Genomic DNA, 19,149 nt, shown 5'->3' on the forward strand with positions numbered 1-19,149 from the left:
TGAGTCTAGAGTAACAGGACCCCCTCCCCCCGCCCCCGTTTGAGCCTTCCTGTGCTCGGTCCAGGCGTTCTGTCCCCACTTACAAATGAAGCTGTGCCTGGTCCAGACCACATTTTCCGGTCCGCTCGAAGCTGATGTCACCGACTCTGAGCTTGGGCATGTGTGCCCCCACCCCTGCCTCAGTGTCTGACGGGTGCCATCTTTCCCTCCAGAACCTGACTCGGGAACAAGCCGACTACTGCGTCTCCCACATGAAGCCCTACGTGGACAGCAAGGGCCGCGAGCTCCCCACCGCTTTCGACTACGTCGAGTTCACCCGCTCGCTCTTCGTGAACTGAGCTCCACTCCTAGGTTAGCTGGCCCACCACTGCTTGCCCTGCCGTCACCTTGCTGCATGTCACCTCATCTCTGTGCTCTTAAGTATTCCACACAGTGTTACTTTCCAGTGTAACCTTAAACCTGCTTAGCTTGAGAAAAGAGAGTAGAAAATGGTGCTTCAAGAAACCGCTCTGGTCCAGTCGCAGTTGCCGTGTTGCTGTGGGGACCCAGATTCCTGTCTCGCAGCCAGCTGCCCCATTCCGACTTCAGAAAAGTTTAAGCAGCTGGCTAGCTCCCCTCTTGTTCTCCACTCCCCCACCCCCCAATTTTCTGTTTTCATGTAAAAGACAAATAAATGACTCTCCCCAAAAAGCTTGTCTGTCTTCATTCAGCTTCCAGAAGAAACACACAGCTCAGCACAGATGGGGCCTTGCCCACCTGCCTCTGTATCTAGGGACATTCTGCCAGGACCCTGCTGTTGCTTTGCTGTCCTCAGGTGGCCACCTCCTCCGCCAGCTGCTCCAAGTCCTCTGTCTCCCGGGGCCCCTGTTCAGTGAACTCGCTGCTCAGCTGCCAGACTTTCACTGTGCCCTGGGCATCGCCAGCGGCCAGCAGCTGAGTCTGCTGGCGATTAAATTCAAGACAGTAGACAGGGCTGCCATCCTGGGTTTGCTTGATGGAAACTGTGGGTTTCTGGGAGCTTTTCTGGAGATCAAACAGTTGCACGTCACCTTCAGGAAGAGAGATGCGTGGGGTGAGAGGGACCTTGGGCAGCAGCCTCTGAGCCTCTTCAGAGTTCCCCAGGCCCCTGAGAAGAGAAACTCGAGAGTCAAGGCCTCAGCACAAGGTCAGGCTGTCGCCCAGCTCAGCTCTCCTTCCCACGTGGGGGAAGTCCTCACCCACGTGCAGTCTTCCCCCCAGAACTCCAGGCACATGCTGGGCCCGTGCCGCTTGACCCGACCCAAGCGTGGTGCCTGCTTCCTACCTTCCCCAGAAGCAGCCGCAAACACCAAGGGGCGCACTGGGGACCAGCGCACAGCAAACAGGTACTTGGGGGACAGGCGCAGGGAGGTCAGGGGCTGGGCCTGCAGCATGGAGTACAGGTGGACGTGGCCGTCGGTCCCTGCGCTCAGGAAGAGGTTCCTAGACAGGAGGCAGGGCAGAGCCAGGCAAGGGATGAGTGCTGGGGCCGTCCTGCCGGCCTCCTCCCGGGCTGTCAGGCTCCTGAAAAGCCCCCACCCCCAAACCTGGGGTCCTTGGCAGAGAGGGGCCAATTCCCTGGGGCCAGCCACCAGCGTTCTGGATACCAGGGCTCACGTGGGAAGACCTGGGCTCAGGACAGACTGCAGCCCTATGGCGTGGCCTGGAGGGTCCCTCCTTGTGCCCGAGGCCCAGGTTGGGGCCTTCCTACCTGTGGAAAGGCGAACAGCTCACGGAGTACACAGGACCGCCATGGGGAGAGAAGGTGAACTGTGCCGGGGCCCGCAGGGGCACAGAGCTGGGCATCCGCGTGAGAGCGGCCTCTTCCGCTGCCAGGGAACACTTGAGTGGGAAGCCGCCTTCCGTGCCCAGAACAAAAAGGCTGGGGTCAAAGCTGGAGAAAGCCACCGCTGTGGTGCCCACCTCGGTCTCCCCACGGGGAGGCTGTGGAGAAACAAACGACAGGACAGAGCTTAGGGCACTGGTCACAGTGTCCCAAAGGAGCCCAGGCAAGCAAGTGGACACTGTGACCCGAGGAGGTCACGCAGTAGGTCATGGCTGGGCTGGTAGCACTGGTGCCCGCCCCTGCCCACCCCCGCGGCTCATTGGCCCAGGGAGGTCCCACAGGCGGTGGCTGCCTTGGGGCCTGTCTGCAGGGGCAGCAACCTCGGCGTGGCCCCACCTACCTTCTTCAGCTTGGTGTTCCGTGGGAGCTGCTGCACGACCAGGGCGAAGCCCTCGGTGAGCTGCAGCTGGCCCGCCCCGACCCCCTGCCAGAGCAGCACCTTCCCGTCGGTGGCCACACTCAGCACGCGGAAGTGGTGGCTGTGCCGGGGCTCGGGGAGCCAAACCACCTGGGAGGACAGTGTGCAGGGGCAAAGTGGAGAAAGCGATGCCTGCCCCCCAGCCCACTCCCCACCCCCACCCTGCCCTTCTTTTCCAGAAAAAATACAGGGAGAATTCTGGGGCAGGCCTGGGAGCCGCATCACCCACCAGGTAGCAGACCCAAGGGTCCCTCCCCTAGTGCCAGCAGAAAGCCAGGACAGCTAGGAGCCCCGCACGGCAGCTCAAGGCCAGGAGGCTGGGATGGCCCTGGGGGTGGCTCCTGCTGAGGGCAGGGTGTGACTCATGCCCAGGGAGCTCCAAGAATGCTGAAGGCAGCTGTCCAACTGCAACTCCCTGGCGACCTTGCACAGCTGTGCCAAGCAGGCGCCCTCTCCCGCTCTGCCTCAAAGAGCAGGCCCATGACAGCAAGGCCCCGCTCCAAGTGGGGAGAGGTGGCCCCCCACCCACCGGGCAGCCCACAGTGCTGACCTGGTACACGGGGTCTGTGTGTGTGTCGTCTGTCAGGCCTGTGCACCAGAGCAGAGGGTCCTCAGGACGGCTGAGGTCCCACACCAGCACCTCGCCACTGTACAGCCCACCTGCGGAACCAGGCGGGCCTGAGCAGGAGCTGACCCCCACCCAGCAGCCCAGCTTCCTGGCCAGGCACCCGCCCCACACGCCCACAGAGCAGGACTCAGAGCCACTTCCATGAAAACGGTCCCTGAGGAGGACAAGTCCCGGTCCCCCAGGCCTTACACTCCGTCCTGCTGTGCCTGCCCCAGGAAGCTTCTCCCACTGCCAGGCTGCTCTCCCGCCCAGCACCCTGCCGCTCCCTCCAGCTCCACCTGCCCGCTCCTACACCCCGTGGGCTCCCAGAGGGCGCCTGCTTCACCCTGCCTCCTTCCTGGCCAGACCGCACCTCCGCGTGGCCGCGCCCTTCAAGACTCTGCTGAGGACCCGCCTCCGCTTCCCCTGACCTCCACGCCTGGCACAGGCCCACTCAGCATCCTCACCTGAGTCCAGGGGTCAAGGCGCCTGTGGTCTCTGCCTCCCAGGAGTCCTGCCCTGGCCACGCCCAGGGCTGAGGGCCCAGGGGACAGCTCCTCTTTGGCCGCCCTCTGCAGGGTGGAAAGCTCACCTGCAACGTGCGACGGCTGTGTGGGGTGGAAGGCGAGGCACATGACGGCGCTGGGCACCTCCACCACTGCCGACGGCTGCCGGGGGCTCAGGCCTCGCCGGTCCAGGTTCCAGGCACACACAAAGGACTTGAGGGTGCTCCAGTCTCCGTCATCCAGTCTACAGACAGACATGCCTGAGCTGGCCCTGCCCCTGGGCTGGGCTTTATCCTGACTGCCCCCCATCCCCATCTCTCTCCTATCGCCTGACCCCTTTCCCCCAAAACCACCCTCAGACAGATTAGCCCGTGTCCCCATCTCACCCAGACACTGTACTGGGTATCAAAGTGGCACAGGCTCCTCCATGGCACCCCAAGGGCATGACTTTCTCTGGAAAAGGGTCCCGGGAACCAAAGATAGGTCCATGCAGTGGCAGAGTGGGGGAACCCCAGCCCGTCAGAGAAAGCTCACGGAGAAGGTGGGAAGGCTGATGGCTGGTGGGCACTATGAGTCCTGGGCTCGAAGCTCCTCCCACTCCTGCTCTTTTCCTCCCAACCCGCTACCAACCCCACGCAGGCAGCCTGGAGAAAGACTCCCAGAACCACCAAGCTCTGGGTCAACCCTTCACTGCACAGATGGGGAGACAGAGGCTCAGACGAGGGTCCAAGTGCCTCCCACTGCCCCACACCTACCCCTGCTGCCACTCACCGGCCATAGGCACAGGCCACCACAGAGCCAGTGGTGTTCCAGGAGACGCTGGTCACATGCAGACCCTGCCCTTGGGCTGGGGGGTAGCCCAGGGTGTGCAGGCAGGTCACCTGCAAGGGACAGACCGTCCTCAACCCTGAGCCCCAAAGCCACCCAGCAGGTAGCCTCATGGCCACCTAACCCACACCCAGGCTTGGGCCACCTGAAGCCCTGAAAGCTATTCAAGTCGACTCGCGGCCCTGGAGGAAGATGTGGAGCCGCATTCCGACACCCGCCAACAAGATGCTTCCAGAAACCCAGACGGAAGGGCCTTGAGAACCACGACAGATGCCAGCACCCAATCAGAGCTGGGCCTTGTTCCTACATCAGTTCTCACATCATTTCAAAAGCTTCGGCTTCTGGAACGGGACGGTAGTGATGGTTGCACGACTATGTGAATGTCCTCAATGCCATGAAACTGTACACTGAAAAATGGTTAAAATGGTAAATTTTATGTTATATGTATTTTACCACACATACAGAAAAATTTTCAAAGCTCTGGCATCTTGTTTCTCAGCCCATAGCAATGCCAGCCACAGTGAGGGGGTGGGCACGGACACGCCCGGAGGGGAGGTACACCACAGATCGAAACTCCTGTGAAAAGTTTCATGCTTCTTGACCTCAAAACCCCATTTAAGAAACTGTCCCATGGAAAGAATCCGAAATCTGTCAAAAGCTATACAGTGGGAACCCTTATGCACTGCCAGTGAGACTGCAGAATGATGCGGCCACTGTGGAAGCGAGCCTGCCAGCCCCTCAAAATGAGAAATGGTCACCATATGACCCAGCAGTTGCACCCCTAGGCACATATCCCAGAGAGCTGAAAACAGGTTCACACGAAAACACGCACAAATGTTCACAGCATTATTCATAACAGCCAAGACGTCCACCAGCTGACGGGCAAGTGCAGTATGTCCCTACAATGGAGTATTACTCGGTCATAAAAAGGACTGAGGGAGCCATCCATGCCACGACGTGGACGGACTGCGACAACACTCCGCTAAGTGGAAGAAGCCAGCACCTCACAGGATTCCATTTATATGAAATGTCCAGAACAGACCAATCTAGAGAGACAGAAACTGGACTGGTGGCTTCCCGGGTTTGGGGACATGGGGAGTGACTGCTAATGGGTACGAGGTTTCTTTCTTGAGTGACGAAAATGTTCTAAAATTCACTGTGATGATGGCTGCACAACTTTGGGAATCCATTAAAACCCAGTGAACTGCACGCTTTAAATGGGTGAATTACACAGCACGTGAATTAGGTCTCAATAGAGCTGTTATTTTAAAACAGAGCTACACAGCGGGGTGGGAGGTGGAGGGGGCATGAGGACAACTTTGGGGTCTGGTAACATGTGTTCTCTTGATCTGGGTTCTGGTTCCACAAATGTTTTCACTTTGTGAAAAGTCATGGACCTGAACACTCATATCTGTGCACTGTTTTTTTCAGAGAGTGAGGAAGATTCACCATTAGCCAACATCTGTTGCCCCATCTTCCTCTTTTTTTTTTTTTTTTTGCTTGAGGAAGATTAGCCCTGAGCTCACATCTGTGCCAATCTTCCTCCAATTTGTATGCGGGGTGCCTCCACAGCATGGCTGATGAGTGGAGTAGGTCTGTGCCTGGGATCCAAACCCACAAACCCTGGACTGCTGAAGTGGAGCACACAGAACTTTAACCACTCGACCCCGGGGCCAGCCCCTCTGTGCACATTTTTATGTTATATTCAATAAGGTTTACATTAAAAATAAACTATAAATAAACTATAGGGGCCAGCCCGGTGGCACAGCGGTTAAGTGCGCACATTCTGCTTTGGCAGCTCAGGGTTTGCCGGTTCGGATCCCGGGTGTGGACATGGCACTGCTTGGCAAGCCATGCTGTGGTAGGCGGCCCACGCATAAAGTATAGGAAGATGGGCACAGATGTTAGCTCAGGGCTAATCTTCCTCAGCAAAAAAAGAGGAGGATTGGCAGCAGTTAGCTCAGGGCTAATCTTCCTCAAAAAAAAAATAATAATTAAAAAAAAAATAAACTATATACTTTTTAAGTTACTTATCATAACACTATTTATAACGGCAATGATCAGTACAATATAAAATCTAAAGATGAGACCATACAAGGAGGAAATTAGGGGATGATGGGCTGTTCTACACCTTCCCTGTGGCGGCCACGTGTCCGCAGAGACTCAGCACAGCACGAAGGCGAATCTATCTGTATGGAAAACAGACCTTGATAAACCTGACTCAAAAAAAGTTTATGGGGGCCGGCCCAGTGGCGCAGCGGTTAAGTGCGCACGTTCCGCTTCTCGGCAGCCCCGGAGTTCGCCAGTTCGGATCCCGGGTACGGACACGGCACTGCTTGGCAAGCCATACTGTGGTAGGCGTCCCACATATAAAGTAGAGGAAGATGGACACGGATGTTAGCTCAGGGCCAGTCTTCCTCAGCAAAAAGAGGAGGATTGGTGGCAGATGTGAGCTCAGGGCTAATCATCCTCAAAAAAAAAAAGGTTTACGGCTGCAACATTACGTGGCACTTTAGAAGGACAAGTGTGAAGTCTGTGTAGCAACCTGACAACACAGAACAGGCTTGGCTTCTGAACAGAAAAGACCCTGACATGGACCGCAGCGACTCACAGCTGTCAGCAACCACGTGTGGGAAACAGCAGGGAGGAAGCGACCCAGCAGAGAGATGGAAGGTCCTGGTGGGAGGCCCCCAGCTGATTTCTTCCGTGTCTCTAACTTCTAAGTGTTCGACAATGTTGTCACACTGTTTTAGAATTCTGAAATTACAGTTCTGCATTTCGAGCAGCTTCTCAGCCTTGCTGGGGTGACAACAGCAGAGCCAGGACAGCAGCGGACGCCAAGGCCAACAGGCAGACGGCAGGAGCACAGACAGAGAACAGCCAAAATAATTCCGCTACAGGGAAATAAACAAGAAATTGGTGCAAAAGAAGACAAAGTGAGAGAGACTTGCGGCGGGCCAGTTGTGGAACGGGAAGACCTGAAGGCCCTCCTCCGGCCGGCGCTCGCGAGCGGCTCAGAGACTCGGGGCCAGCGGGGACTGCGCACGTGGCCACTCAGGCCGTGGTTCTCACCCTCCCCTGGTCACATGCTTCTGGAGGACACATTTCTAGAAGCGAAATTGCCGCCTGGGCTGTCCACCGACAGGGGACTCGGAGAAAGGACGCTGCGTCCGCGCGGTGGGACAGGAGGCGGCTGCTGGAAAGACAGGGGCACCTCCATACGGACTGACACGGGAGCTCTGGCAAGCGAGAAGGGTCACAAACAAAACGTCCCGTGCTTTCCATTTTTGTTTAAAATGTTCTTAATGACAACTGTAGCAACAGTAATGCTACACATCAGTCAGCGCAGGGGCGACTCCAAAGGCCTGCGGACCAACGTCCCCTCTCACGGGCCACACGTGACAGGTCCTGTATGTCTATAAAGGCTGAATTTATTCTAATGGACACGTATTGCTTTGGTAATCAGGAAAGAATTGATACTTCTTAAGGGGGGGAAAGCATTACATACATGGACCAAATTAAGCCACAGAAATGTGGACAAGCCCTAAGAAGAAAGAACAAAAGCTCAAGCTCTCTGACCGCAACTGTAAAATGGGGCATCAGCAAGGCCCAGGAGGGTGGGAGGGAGAGAAGGCGTTGAGATCTGCGTTCACTGGGGTCTCCCCGCGCCCTGCTTAAAAGGAGACAGGGACTCCACTTTGGTGCGGCCTCGGCTACCGGTTTTCAGAGCGATTCTGAGGACTTCTCTCCAATAAATCGACTCTCCTCTATCCACCAATGCTTCGGGGGAAGAGGGCTGCTGTCCATGTGGAAACAGACAGAAGGAAGGCGCAAGAGAGGAAGGGGCCGAGAAGTCTTAGGACCTCTGAACACAAAGTTACTCATCTCCGTTTCTAAAGGAAGAAAACATTGTATTAAAAAAGTGTTAACACGCTGCTGAGGGAGCAGCCTGTCCACAGGCACCGCACGCTGGGAGGAGGAAGCCCAGCGAGAAGCAAAAGCCAAGAGCCCCTCGTTCACTCAGAGGCCTCTGATCTCGAAGCCTCAGATGTGCGTCCTGCTGGACATCTGTTTACGGGGTGACAGCTCTGAGCTGTCCCTCAAGAGCAGAAAAACGTGGAGACGCTGAAGTCACGAGAGCTCGGCAGTGAAACCACACAGACCAGGGCTCAAATTCCAGCTCCACCAGTTACAGCTTTGTGACGTGACCTTGAAAAAGTCACTTAGCCTCTCTGGGCCTCATCTATGAAATGCAGATGAGACCAGCACTACCTCACAGTTGTCCTGAGGACCGACTGAGATGGCACAGAGAAGGCCGGCAGGCGTGATGCCTGGGGAGCCCCGGCCGAGCAGTCGGGAGAATAAGATCCCGAGTCAGACTGGCAGGTTCACACCCTGCCCGTGGCCTGATGGCTCGGTGTGACTCTGGAACAGCTGCGTCAGCTCTGGGCCTGCACTTCCCCAGCGTAAAATGGAGGTAACACCTGCCCCTACTCCAAGGGCGGCAACACTGCCCAACAACTCATCAGTCCTGTGACACTGAGCCCCACACCTGGCAAAAAGTCAGAGCCCAGGGGCTGCTGTTACTATTGTTGGTAATATTGTTTGCGTGGCACAAAAGACGGCCTCCCGACGGGGCGGAGGCTGAGCCGAGCCCCAGGAGGAGGGAGGCTCCCCCACCCGGCCCACTCCCTACCGTGCACTGCGGCTCGGTCCAGTTCACCGAGAAGCCGTCGAAGGCGTGGCTGCGCCAGTTCCTGTTCAGCTCGCGGACCACCGTGGCCTCCACTCTCCGGAGGAAGGCCGCCAGCCGGGCGCTGTCGTGCCGGGGTGCAGGCAGCACGCCGGGCCCAGGGGCCTCGGTCTGCACCTCGGCGTCTGCGCGCTTCCGGGCCTGGGAGGCTGCATCGGCGGTGGCAACGCTGGCCGTCTGGCAACTCTTCTGGAGAAGGAGATGGAAACCAGTCACCGGCCAGCTGTCCTCCCGTGCCCCTGCCCAGGGCGCTCCCCTCCTCTGCTCAGCGCTCACCTGCTGGCTGCCGTGTCTCTGCTCACTCCGCCTGCCCAAATCTGTCCCCTCCTCCTCTGACTGGCCCACCTTTCTCAGGAAGAACCCAATCTGTGTGGTCTGGTGGCGCTGACCCTCGGCCCTCCCCTGCTCCACAGAGATGGACGCACGACCTCCAGCTGGCCAGTCAGAGCACTCAGCCTCTCCTGCAGCCACGCGATGGCCAACAAGACCCAACGAGAGCCTGACCCAGGACTTTGGGTGACATCATCTGGAGGGGACGCAGGAGTGGCCTTTTCGAAGATGCTGACAGCAATAAGAATCCTGCGATCTTAGAGCCAGCAGTGGCCGTCCCCACCAGCACACAGAGAACCTCAGACGCCGCCGGAGCAGGACTCCTCGCTACCTGCCGTGTTCCAGGCAGCCCTGCGGTGGGCACCTTCCATGCACCCGGCTCAAAGGAGGCATGTGCGTCCGAGAGCTAGTCGGCAAAAGGTCAGCTGCTCCCCATCTGCCCCTTCTCTCCACCCTTCCCTGTCCCCAGTCCTTTGTCCCCTGTTCAGCTGGGCACAGGGACGGACATCAGACCAGGGAAGTCGACATAGCCTCCCTTTCTTATGGACACGACCAAGCTTCGCCAACTGAGGCCTGTATCACTGAGACCATTGTCTACGAGAGGCCCTCTCCCCTGGCCACTAGCCAGACACCCGCACATGACAAGGCCCAGAGCCCATGCTCCCTGCTCCGGCATGGGGGTCGGGGCTAGCCACCAGGTCAGTGCTGGCGAGCCCACAGGAAGGGGGCCGGCCCCATAGGGCAGCACTTGTTGGAACCTGGAGGCCTCAGCACTGTGCACACCTCCCCTTTCCACTCCATTAGCTGTCTCCGTGCCCGGCCACCTCCCACCAACCTGCAAGCTCCTCCCGCACAAGAACCCGGTCTCATCTGTCTTCACACGCGAGGGAATGTGCACACTGAGGAATTAATGGATGGGCATGGGGATCGGAAAGTGCACACGAGGAGACAAAATTTCAAGAGACTGTGGGTGAATCTCAAACTTCCTGGAAGCCACAAAGATGGTAATAATGTTGGCTATTAAGTGCCAATTCAAGCAGTGTCCCTAAAGATTTACCCGTATCTTATTCATCCTCACAACCACCCTATGAAGCAAATCCTATTTGTGCATTACTCATGTTGGTACTGAGGCACAGAAAAGTTAAGTAATTCACCCAAGATCACACAGCAAAGAGGTGATCGCAATGGAGCTTGAACCCGGGCAGTCTGACCTGGGACACTGAATTGTCTCTCAGTCATAAACAGTCTAAAATCCTGGCCACTAATCACATCAGATGAACTCAAAACAATGTTCCTAAGAGAAGATGACATGAACGTCTCCATGCAGAAACTGACGTAAAATCACGGCCGCGAGCACTGTCCAGAGACAGGAGCACCCACTCTCCGGGTGTGTCTGTCCACATTCCTGATTCAGGCCAATGAGACACGCCGAAGCTCTAAGGACAATCTGTGGGGAAGAAAGCTCAAAACCAACGCCACTGCACCAACTCTTCTGTCAACCGGTAAGAAACCGCTGCTCTCCTCCCGGCTCCGGGACACCTGAGCGGGCGCCCACGGTGCAAGACACACGCATCTGCCTGACCCTGACCTGTCTGGGGCTGAGGCCCCAATGCCCCCAGAAGGGGAGGGCTTGCCCTCGGCTCCCACCTAGGGCGGCGACTTCCATGCCAGGTGGCGTGTGCCCAGAGCAGGGGTGAGGCTCCCGTCACAAGCCCCCGAGAAGTCAGAGGAGACTGGGGGTGGGCAGGGCCCTGGTTTCCCGGGCCTCGGCAGCCTGGGCCGGCCACTGAGCCCGTGCTGGGAGGGGCCGGGGGAGGCAGGACAACTCCCAAACCATGGGCCTCAGGCCTGCAGCAGCATGGGAGGCGGCGGGCCTCAGGGCGGAGCCCAGGGTGGCACCCAGCGCTCCTGCCCGTGAGGTCCCGCAGACACCCAGAATGTCAGGACTCCTGCGTCTTGCTGATGAAGGAAACTGAGGCCCAGAACGGTGAAGAGACACCTTCTAGAGAATCTGCCCACCACGCAAGGCCGTTTCTTAGAAAACCTCCTACCCACGCTACAGACTAGGCCCCAACACCAGGACTGCAGCCACGGACCCGGCGAGAGGGGACATTAACCCTGGCCAGGCCAACCAGGTTCTCGGGGAAGTTCAGAACAGAGATGAAGACTCAACGAGATAAATGGCACGTGCCTGGAACAGAAACATGGAACCTGGGTGCCAACAATCAGCCGGCGCCACCGTGGGGACAGGAGTCGTGCAGAAACAGGCCTCAGGGGCTGCGAGGCAAGAGCAGAGCTGGGAGAGGGGGGAGGGCCCCCAAAGCCGTCTAGATTCTGGTTCCTGCCCCTTCCTCAGGACCAGCTGCACCTCCATGCTGAGCCAGGAAACTCCTCTGCATCTTGAGGAAAAGTGTCTGGGGCCAGCCCAGTGGCGTAGTGATTAAGTTTGTGTGCTCCACTTTGGTGGCCTGAGGTTTGTGGTTTGGATCCTGGACACAGACCTACACACCACTCATCAAGCCATGCTGTGGCAGTGTACCACATAAAATAGAGGAAGGCTGGCACAGACATTAGCTCAGGGCCAATCTTCCTCACCAAAGGAAAAAGGAAAAGAAGTGTGTGACAGGAGCTGATTTGGGCTGGTTTCCATTGCATGCTATCAGAGTCCTAAACCAATACCCAGGAGGGCTCTGGGAGGGCTCCCTGACCCCTAGACCACCACCGTACAATGTCTCACCCCTGAAAAAAGGTGGCTGGCCTACAGGACCAATTCCAGGAACACTTGTCATGACAGAGGAAATAGCCCCGTTGGGTCTCTTGTCCAGCCACCTGCCCACAGGCAGCAAGCAAGAGTGGCCCGGAGGGGCGCCCTGTGAGAGAACGGGGGCTCTTCCCTGCCTTCAGCCTCAGAGGGGAAATGATGCCACGGTCAGGGGGGCTGACGTGCGATTCAGTCGGTCAGAACCCATCCAGCCAGAGACACCCGCTCACGGGGTGTCAGTAAGGGGTTGTAAGCAGAATACGGTTACTTTCTCACTAACAATATACATTCTAGAGCGCCTTAACCATCGATTGTAAAACACACAGATTATTTAGCAATGGCTCTTCAGGGGAAACTATGCTGGGCACACGTACGGGCGTGAGACACCTCTTCTTAAGATCTGTTAAGGTGGGGGGACGCGTCCTATGGATGAGGACACATGGCGCCATACAGAGAATGTGTGACAGTCGGGATGACGTGCGGCTGAAGGCCAAGCCCCATTTCCCCCTGGGTGGCAGCACCGCCAGCAAACGCTGGTGCACAGCTTCTCGCTCTACCTGTCAACCGGCACCCCAGACTCCAGAGCAGAAAGGGACCCCAGAGGCCACTCCAGACCAGCGTTCTCAACAGAAGCACCTGGAGGCTGCTAAGGACAAACTGCTGCCTCCCCACCCCCTCCCCCCACAATGAGTTTCAGTCCCGTAGGTCCGGGGCGGGGCCTGAGAATTTGCTTAGCCACCAAACCCCCAGGTGACGCTGATGCTGCAGGCGGGGAGGGGCCCAGACTCCAGATGCGGCCTTGCCCCTCACTTGTATGCTTCCTCTGGCCACCTCCAGGGCCCAGCATCTCTCAGCTCCCCTCACGGAGCAGGTGGTGCTCACTCGGCCCCTTTCCTCCACTCCAGGCCGGGTGCCACCTGGGAAGGGGTGGGGTAGGACAGGGCTCCTCCGCAGAGGCTGAGGCATACTGCCAACGGAGAGCCCACAAAGGGACACTGCCTGGCCCGTTGGAGCAGCTTGTCACTGCAACCTCAGCAAACCTGCACTCAGGTCCACCTCTGCACCCCTTCCCAGAATTCCCCTTTTCCTCTGGTCCCCAGAGCCCTCCCTCCCATCGCCTTCCCCAGCAGAGTCCGGCACACACCCAGATGGCAGCTGGGCCAACTCCTGGCTAACTCAGGGCTCTTTCTGGAACACTGCAAACTCCTCCGGAGTAGGCCCGAAATTTGATCCAGGGCTGAAGGACATTCTGATGCTAATGAGCAGAAGCAGGAGGTGTAGCAGGAATATCCTGGGCATAAAGTGGAGCTGAGCGGGTTTTGTGATGCAATACGGACAACTGCCTGGCGAGACCTCCGAGTGTGGAGTAAGCGAGTGTGGAGTAAGCGAGCCCCAACCCGACGTCAGGGGCCCTCTTCTGCTGACTTGAACTCACCTCTCAGTCCATCAGGGCAGCAAAGAGCCCTCAAAGGAGGCCCTGGAGCTGCCAGTCAGCCACGTGAAGAGGGCGATGACCACGTCCTCCCAGAGCTGGAGATGCTGTCCTGCCACACTGGCCTCAAGTCGCAGTCACTGCAGGCCATTCTGGGTTGTCTGCCTCCTTTAATCCCTTCAGGTGTACTTGGGGGAAAAATCTAGTATCAAAACTGTCCGGCAGGGGCTGGCCCCGTGGCCGAGTGGTTCAGTTCTCCTGCTCCGCTGCAGGCGGCCCAGTGTTTCATTGGTTCAAATTCTGGGCGCAGACATGGCACTGCTCATCAAACCACGCTGAGGCAGCATCCCACATGCCACAACTAGAAGGACCCACAGCGAAGAATATACAACTATGTACCGGGGGGCTTTGGGGAGAAAAAAAATAAAATCTTTAAAAAAAAAAACTGTCCAGCAATCTCCAAAAGGCTGAGAACCATGGATTTAAATCTTGAAAATCTGTAGGAGGCTAGACCCCAGGTTAAAAGGAAACGCCCTCCAGCATGGGGTGCCATGAGTGTGGAGCCCGCCAAGGTGAGGGCGGGCTGGCAGGGAGGCTGCAGAGCCTAACTCCAGGCAGGAGGGGAGAAGGCAGCAAGCCTGCCGAGGACCACAGGACGTGAGAAAATCATTTGCCTTCGGGAGATGCAAAAGGACACGAGACCCTCTCCCTGCCCTCTGGGAGCGCACAGCCCAAAGGAGACAGACCTGAACGCCCAAGATGCAGCCACTGATGAGAAAGCTCTAGAACTAGACAGTGGTGACGACTGCACACTGTGAATGGAGTGGATAGCCCTGAATCGTACACTTCAATGTGGTAACTTTTATATCACACGTCTCTTACCACAAACAAGGGAAAAAACACCAGATGTTCTGATGGGATCAGAAGGGGCTCCAGAAAGGCAACCGCCACAAAGGAGGACGGATCAACCAGCAGCTCTCAAGTTTTGCTGTGCGTTGCAATGACCTGGGAGCTTGTACAATACCAGATTCCCCAGTCACGCCACATCCCAAGTTAGCCAGAATCGCTGGAGGTGGGACGCAGACATCTGTCTTTTTCAAGGCTCTCCAGGCATTCCAGGGTCAGGCAAGGTTGAGCGACAGTGGACGAGCCGGGTCAGCATGCTCAGGAGGCGCCTATCTCAGAGCTGGACGGGCCGCTGGACTCAGAACCCCCTCCACCCCAAGGCACTGCGCTTTCAACCTGCTGCCCCGTCAGCATCTCATTTAACCCCACAGGAAGTATTCTAACAAGACCCACTTGGCAGAAGAGACCACGGAACTGGCCCAAAGCCGAGCACCAAAAGAGTCTGTGCACTCAAACCAAAGGCCAGGGCCCTGTCCCTCTGAACAGATCAGAAGACGACAAAAAAAGTCAAGTCAGGCAAAGACCGCTAATACCAAAAACAAATCCAGTACTGGAACATGCAAGTACACTCCGGTATTGCACGGCAACATGGCCAATGTTCGCCGTCTCCAAAGGAACTTACAAAAAATTAGGAAACTGTATAAAAATTTAGCTGAAACACTCACAGCGTTTATTGATAAGAGAAAAATGGGAAATAGCCTAACAGCCCATCAAAAGGGACTGGTTAGGGGCCAGCCTAGTGGCGCGGCAGTCAAGTGCGCACATTCCGCTTCGGCGGCCTGGGGTTCACTGGTTCGGATCCCAGGTGCAGACATGGCACGACTTGGCACGCCATGCTGTGGTAGGCGTCCCACATATACAGTAGAGGAAGATGGGCATGGATGTTAGCTTAGGGCCAGTCTTCCTCAGCAAAAAGAGGAGGATTGGCGGCAGATGCTAGCTCAGGGCTAATCTTCCCAAAAAAAGAGGGACTGGTTAAATAAAACGAAGTTATAAACAAATTTTTTAAACACAGAAAGATGTTCAGAGTGTATTAAGCGAAAAAAATGGGTCGACAAAATGTTAGGTACAGTGTGATTCCATTTTTGTAAAAAAGAAAAACGTGGGGGAAAACAGACAAAGCAGCGATGGGTCAGGTACAAACCAAATGGCCGGGGAATGAGATTGTGGGGTGATTTTTGTTTCCACTCTTTTTGCTTATCCAGATTTTTTCTAAATTTTGGACACAGATAACTTTTATAAAGAGAAGAAAGTTAACTTGGAAAAAGCAACTTACCACTTTCTTCCGCCTCTTGCAACATTCTTACAACTTAATAAAGAATCTGTGGCAAGACAGGAGAGGCTGAGGCAAATGAACCAACCTCAGAGAGGAAGGCGTGCACACCTGGGCTATCAGAGTCAGTTCTCAGAACCCGACAGGTTAAAACCTTAGCTACAAGAAAATCAACAGGCTTCAATCTCCTTCTCTGGGGGCAGAAAGAGAGTTCGATTGAATCAGTGGTTCCCAGCCTGGTCTTCTAAAATCTGAATCTCCAGCCAGCAAGAGCTATTTCAAGTACTTTTCTAAAGGCCAGTGAATGTGAATTATACATTAACCTGTGCTAAGGATGGACAGACATAACTAAAATATCCACTGTCTGCTTTTAACTAGAACATTCCTGGGCAGCACAATTTAGTGGGAAGTGCTGTGAAGCCAGAGCAAATGCTGGCTTGAGACCTGCAGACAGTTGACCGAGGCAGGAAAACTGTCCCCAGGGTGAGACTTCAGGGAAACCTCACTGGTGTTGGTGACGACCTGGGGTCTGCAGGTGGCAGGCTAAGCCTCAGTTTTCTCTTCTGGGAAATGCGGGGCGCCCCTGCAATGCTCCTCATTTTCACGGAGGAAAAACCAATATCCTTACAACAGGCCCTACTTGACCTGTCTCTGCTTACCCTCTCCAACCTCACCAAGGACCACTCTCCCTTCCCTCATTCCTCTCCAGCCCCACCTTCCTCCTCAAACACACCCGATTTACTTCAACCCCACGGCCTTTGCATTTGCCATTTGCTCTGCCTGGACGGTTCCGCCTCAAGTATCCACTTGGCTAACTCTCCCACTCCTCCAAGGGTTTGCTCAAATGTCACCCTTTCAATGAAGCCCACCCTGCAACCCACCCGCTTACTCCCCACCCTAGTCCTTCTAAGCCCTCACCCTGCGTTTTCGTTTGTCCATGGCACGATTCACTTCCTAACACGCCACAGACCCTACTTATTGCATCCGTTGTGCACCTTCGGTCCCTGCAAACACCGGCCCGCGGAAGCTCCAGGAGGAAGCTCGTTCCCGAGGAATCCCCAGCGCCAGCAGCTCCCTGCGCACAGCAGGCGCTGAGTCTGCACGCAGACCCCCAGGAGACCTGACACCCGCCAGCCCTGCCTCCCCCCGACCCAAGAACCTCGTTCTGCGTGCTTTTGATTAAACTACTCGAAAGCCGGCGTTTCACGACCTTAAGATGCAGTTTGGTCATTTTTAAAACGCAAGTTAGTTTAAAATGCCCCAAAACTGCAGAAAATCCTTCAAGACGTGAGATCTTTAGAGGTTTTAAAGAAAAACCCCTTTTGTTGCTGTTCAAAGACTGGGGAATCTGGGACGAGATACCCCACGGGTCGGTTTCTGGGGACTAAAATATAAAAATATAACGGCGGGACGGCGGCACCTGGCCCGGCAGCCGCGCGGGGCCGCCGCCCGCGCCCGCGCCCGCGCCGGGCCCGCACCCTCACCGTCTCCCCGCGGAAGCCCTGGGCGTCCCTCCACCGCGACGGCACGGACGCCACGCCCAGGGTCTCGTCCTGCAGCGGCCCCGGCCGCCCGGGGCCCTCTGCGCTCGCAGCCCCGCCTGTCGCCAGCTTCTCAGCACCCGCGCTTCCCGCCGGGCCGAGACGCCAGGGCCGCACGCGGGTTGCCATGGGGACGGCTCCGCGCCCCGCCCCCCGCGCTGGCGCACTGCAACGCGACCTTTGCCCCTGCGCCTCCCTCAGCATGCTGGGGAGGTGAGGCTATGGGCGCCATTTTTGAATTGGTCAGAGAGCCGACTTCAAGATCCGAGAAAAAGAGAGAAACTCTTCTTTTCGGCCAGTGCGACAAGGCATGACGGGTTTGGGATACCCCATCCCCAGAAAGTCCACGCCTGGGGCGTGCGCGGCTGTTCCTGCGGGGGGAGGGAAGTACGGAAGTGAGGCCTCGTGCCAGGATCAAAGATGGCGCTGAGCGGCCAGGTGCAGAGGCTAGTGCGCGAGGCTGCGGCAGCGGCGGCCGGGCGAGTCGTGGGGCCTGGGAGCGCCGAGCCGGCCGGGCAGCCTGGTGCTCCTGGCAGGGCCGAGGGCCGCGCGGGTCCGGTTGGCGGCCACCTCGAGGCCAAGCGCTCGCCCTCTGATCCTCGGGTTCTGCCTCAATAGAATGGTGACCTAAAATCTCCATATGCGGATCCAGAGCATGGTTGAATAGTTGGAAGGCCCAAATGAGGTCGAATTGAAATCGAAATTAAAGAACCGAGTAACTACCAGTTCTTGAGTGTCTACCGTGTGTCAGGCGGAGCCCAGAGCTTTACGTATGTTGATCTTATTAAGTCCTCCAAACAGCTCTATACAGAAGCGACTGTTATATGTCGCACTAGGGTGCTGATGGTCCCAGGTCACCCAGCAAAGCCCTCAGCACGTTTGTCCCAGACCCGGCAGGCGGCTGTTTGGCCCCAAAGCCCGGTTCTGAGTCTCATGGCAGGAATCCTCGGCAATGTCTTCTGGGCCGCTTTCCTCCTATCCCCCAACTCTCAGGGGTGGAAAGCCACCCAATTAGGGGCTCCACCGCACGACTGAGTCCTCCTTAGGACCCTGTTCCAGGCAAGGCCGTGAGGACCCATTACATTAGCAATGCTGAAAAAAAAGAAATGCAATAGAAATTTCTTCCAAGAAAGAGTAAAACCAGCCAAATTTCCCATGTGAGGCCCTCTTAACACTACAAGAAGGGCAGGCCCCATGGCGCAGTGGTTAAGTTCCGAGTGTTCCCGTTTGCCCTGGTTGGTGGCTTCGGTTCCCAGGCACAGACCTACACTTATCAGCCACGCTGTGGCAGCGACCCACATATAAAAGTACAAAAACATTGGCACAGATGTTAGCTCAGGGCTAATCTTCCTCAGCAAAAAAACACAAAGCAAAACACTAGAAGATTCTGCAGACATCACCAAGGATTCCAAAACTCACACTCAAAATGAAGCTCAAGGTTGTGGGAGTAGGGATGCCTGGATCTGAAGCCTCAACAGTGTGCCATCCTCTTTAATAGACTTGGTACCTGTCTGGACCTCGTTTTCCTGGCTGTAAAATGAGGCTAGGAAGACTAGACTGGCTTTACCTGACCAAGAAAAGAGAATATTTCAGGAAGAGAAGGGTGGTCCAAGGTATTAAATGCCCCAAACAGGACAATGAAGATAGGGCCAGAAAACGGATCAGGGGCCGGCCCGGTGGCACAGCGGTTAAGTTCACATGTACCGCTTCTCGGCGGCCCGGGATTCGTCGGTTCAGATCCCAGGTGCAGACATGGCACTGCTTGGCACACCATGCTGTGGTAGGCGTCCCACATACAAAGTAGAGGAAGATGGGCACGATGTTAGCTCAGGGTCAGGCTTCCTCAGCAAAAAGAGAAGGACTGGCAATCTTCCTCAAAAAAAATAAAAATAAAAATAAATTTAAAAAAAATAAGAAAACGGAGCAATCA

The 19,149-nt window shown here is 56.3% G+C and overlaps 2 protein-coding genes across 45 annotated transcripts in view; one reads left to right on the forward strand and one right to left on the reverse strand.

The window, feature by feature from the left end:
• The window catches only part of SPTAN1 (spectrin alpha, non-erythrocytic 1), a 64,828-nt gene extending 64,138 nt beyond the window's left edge, over positions 1 to 690 (forward strand). For all 43 annotated transcript variants that reach the window (XM_023629046.2, XM_023629041.2, XM_070251530.1 and 40 more), the window contains one exon: positions 213 to 690. In XM_023629046.2, coding sequence (XP_023484814.1) covers positions 213 to 338 — 126 coding nt within the window. In that variant the 3' untranslated portion in view covers positions 339 to 690. The remainder of the gene's footprint in view (positions 1 to 212) is intronic.
• On the reverse strand, positions 687 to 17,376 carry DYNC2I2 (dynein 2 intermediate chain 2). 2 transcript variants are annotated; one of them, XM_023629052.2, is made up of 9 exons: positions 17,163 to 17,376; positions 8,920 to 9,165; positions 4,167 to 4,276; positions 3,482 to 3,639; positions 2,833 to 2,942; positions 2,205 to 2,372; positions 1,730 to 1,962; positions 1,304 to 1,461; positions 687 to 1,049 (listed from the first exon to the last, which is right to left on the reverse strand). In XM_023629052.2, the coding sequence occupies exons 1-9, from the start codon at positions 17,346 to 17,348 to the stop codon at positions 811 to 813; spliced, it is 1,608 nt and encodes a 535-aa protein (XP_023484820.1). In that variant the 5' UTR covers positions 17,349 to 17,376; the 3' UTR covers positions 687 to 810. The 2 variants fall into 2 exon arrangements, with proteins under 2 accessions (XP_023484820.1, XP_023484821.1); XM_023629053.2 differs by having other exon boundaries at positions 687 to 1,126; positions 17,163 to 17,370.
• Between the last annotated feature and the right edge of the window lie 1,773 nt (positions 17,377 to 19,149).

The sequence above is a fragment of the Equus caballus genome, chromosome 25, assembly GCF_041296265.1.
Source record: "Equus caballus isolate H_3958 breed thoroughbred chromosome 25, TB-T2T, whole genome shotgun sequence".
Classification (NCBI taxonomy): domain Eukaryota; kingdom Metazoa; phylum Chordata; class Mammalia; order Perissodactyla; family Equidae; genus Equus; species Equus caballus.

What these genes read in the sequence shown, in the direction of transcription:
- DYNC2I2 (XM_023629052.2), bottom strand. Translation starts at nt 17,348, where the DNA reads ATGGCAACCCGCGTGCGGCCCTGGCGTCTCGGCCCGGCGGGAAGCGCG. An exon ending in AGGGCTTCCGCGGGGAGACG is followed by an intron (nt 9,166 to 17,162) that starts GTGAGGGTGCGG and finishes CTCCTTCTCCAG; the next exon opens with AAGAGTTGCCAGACGGCCAG. An exon ending in AGCTGTTCGCCTTTCCACAG is followed by an intron (nt 1,462 to 1,729) that starts GTAGGAAGGCCC and finishes CCTCCTGTCTAG; the next exon opens with GAACCTCTTCCTGAGCGCAG.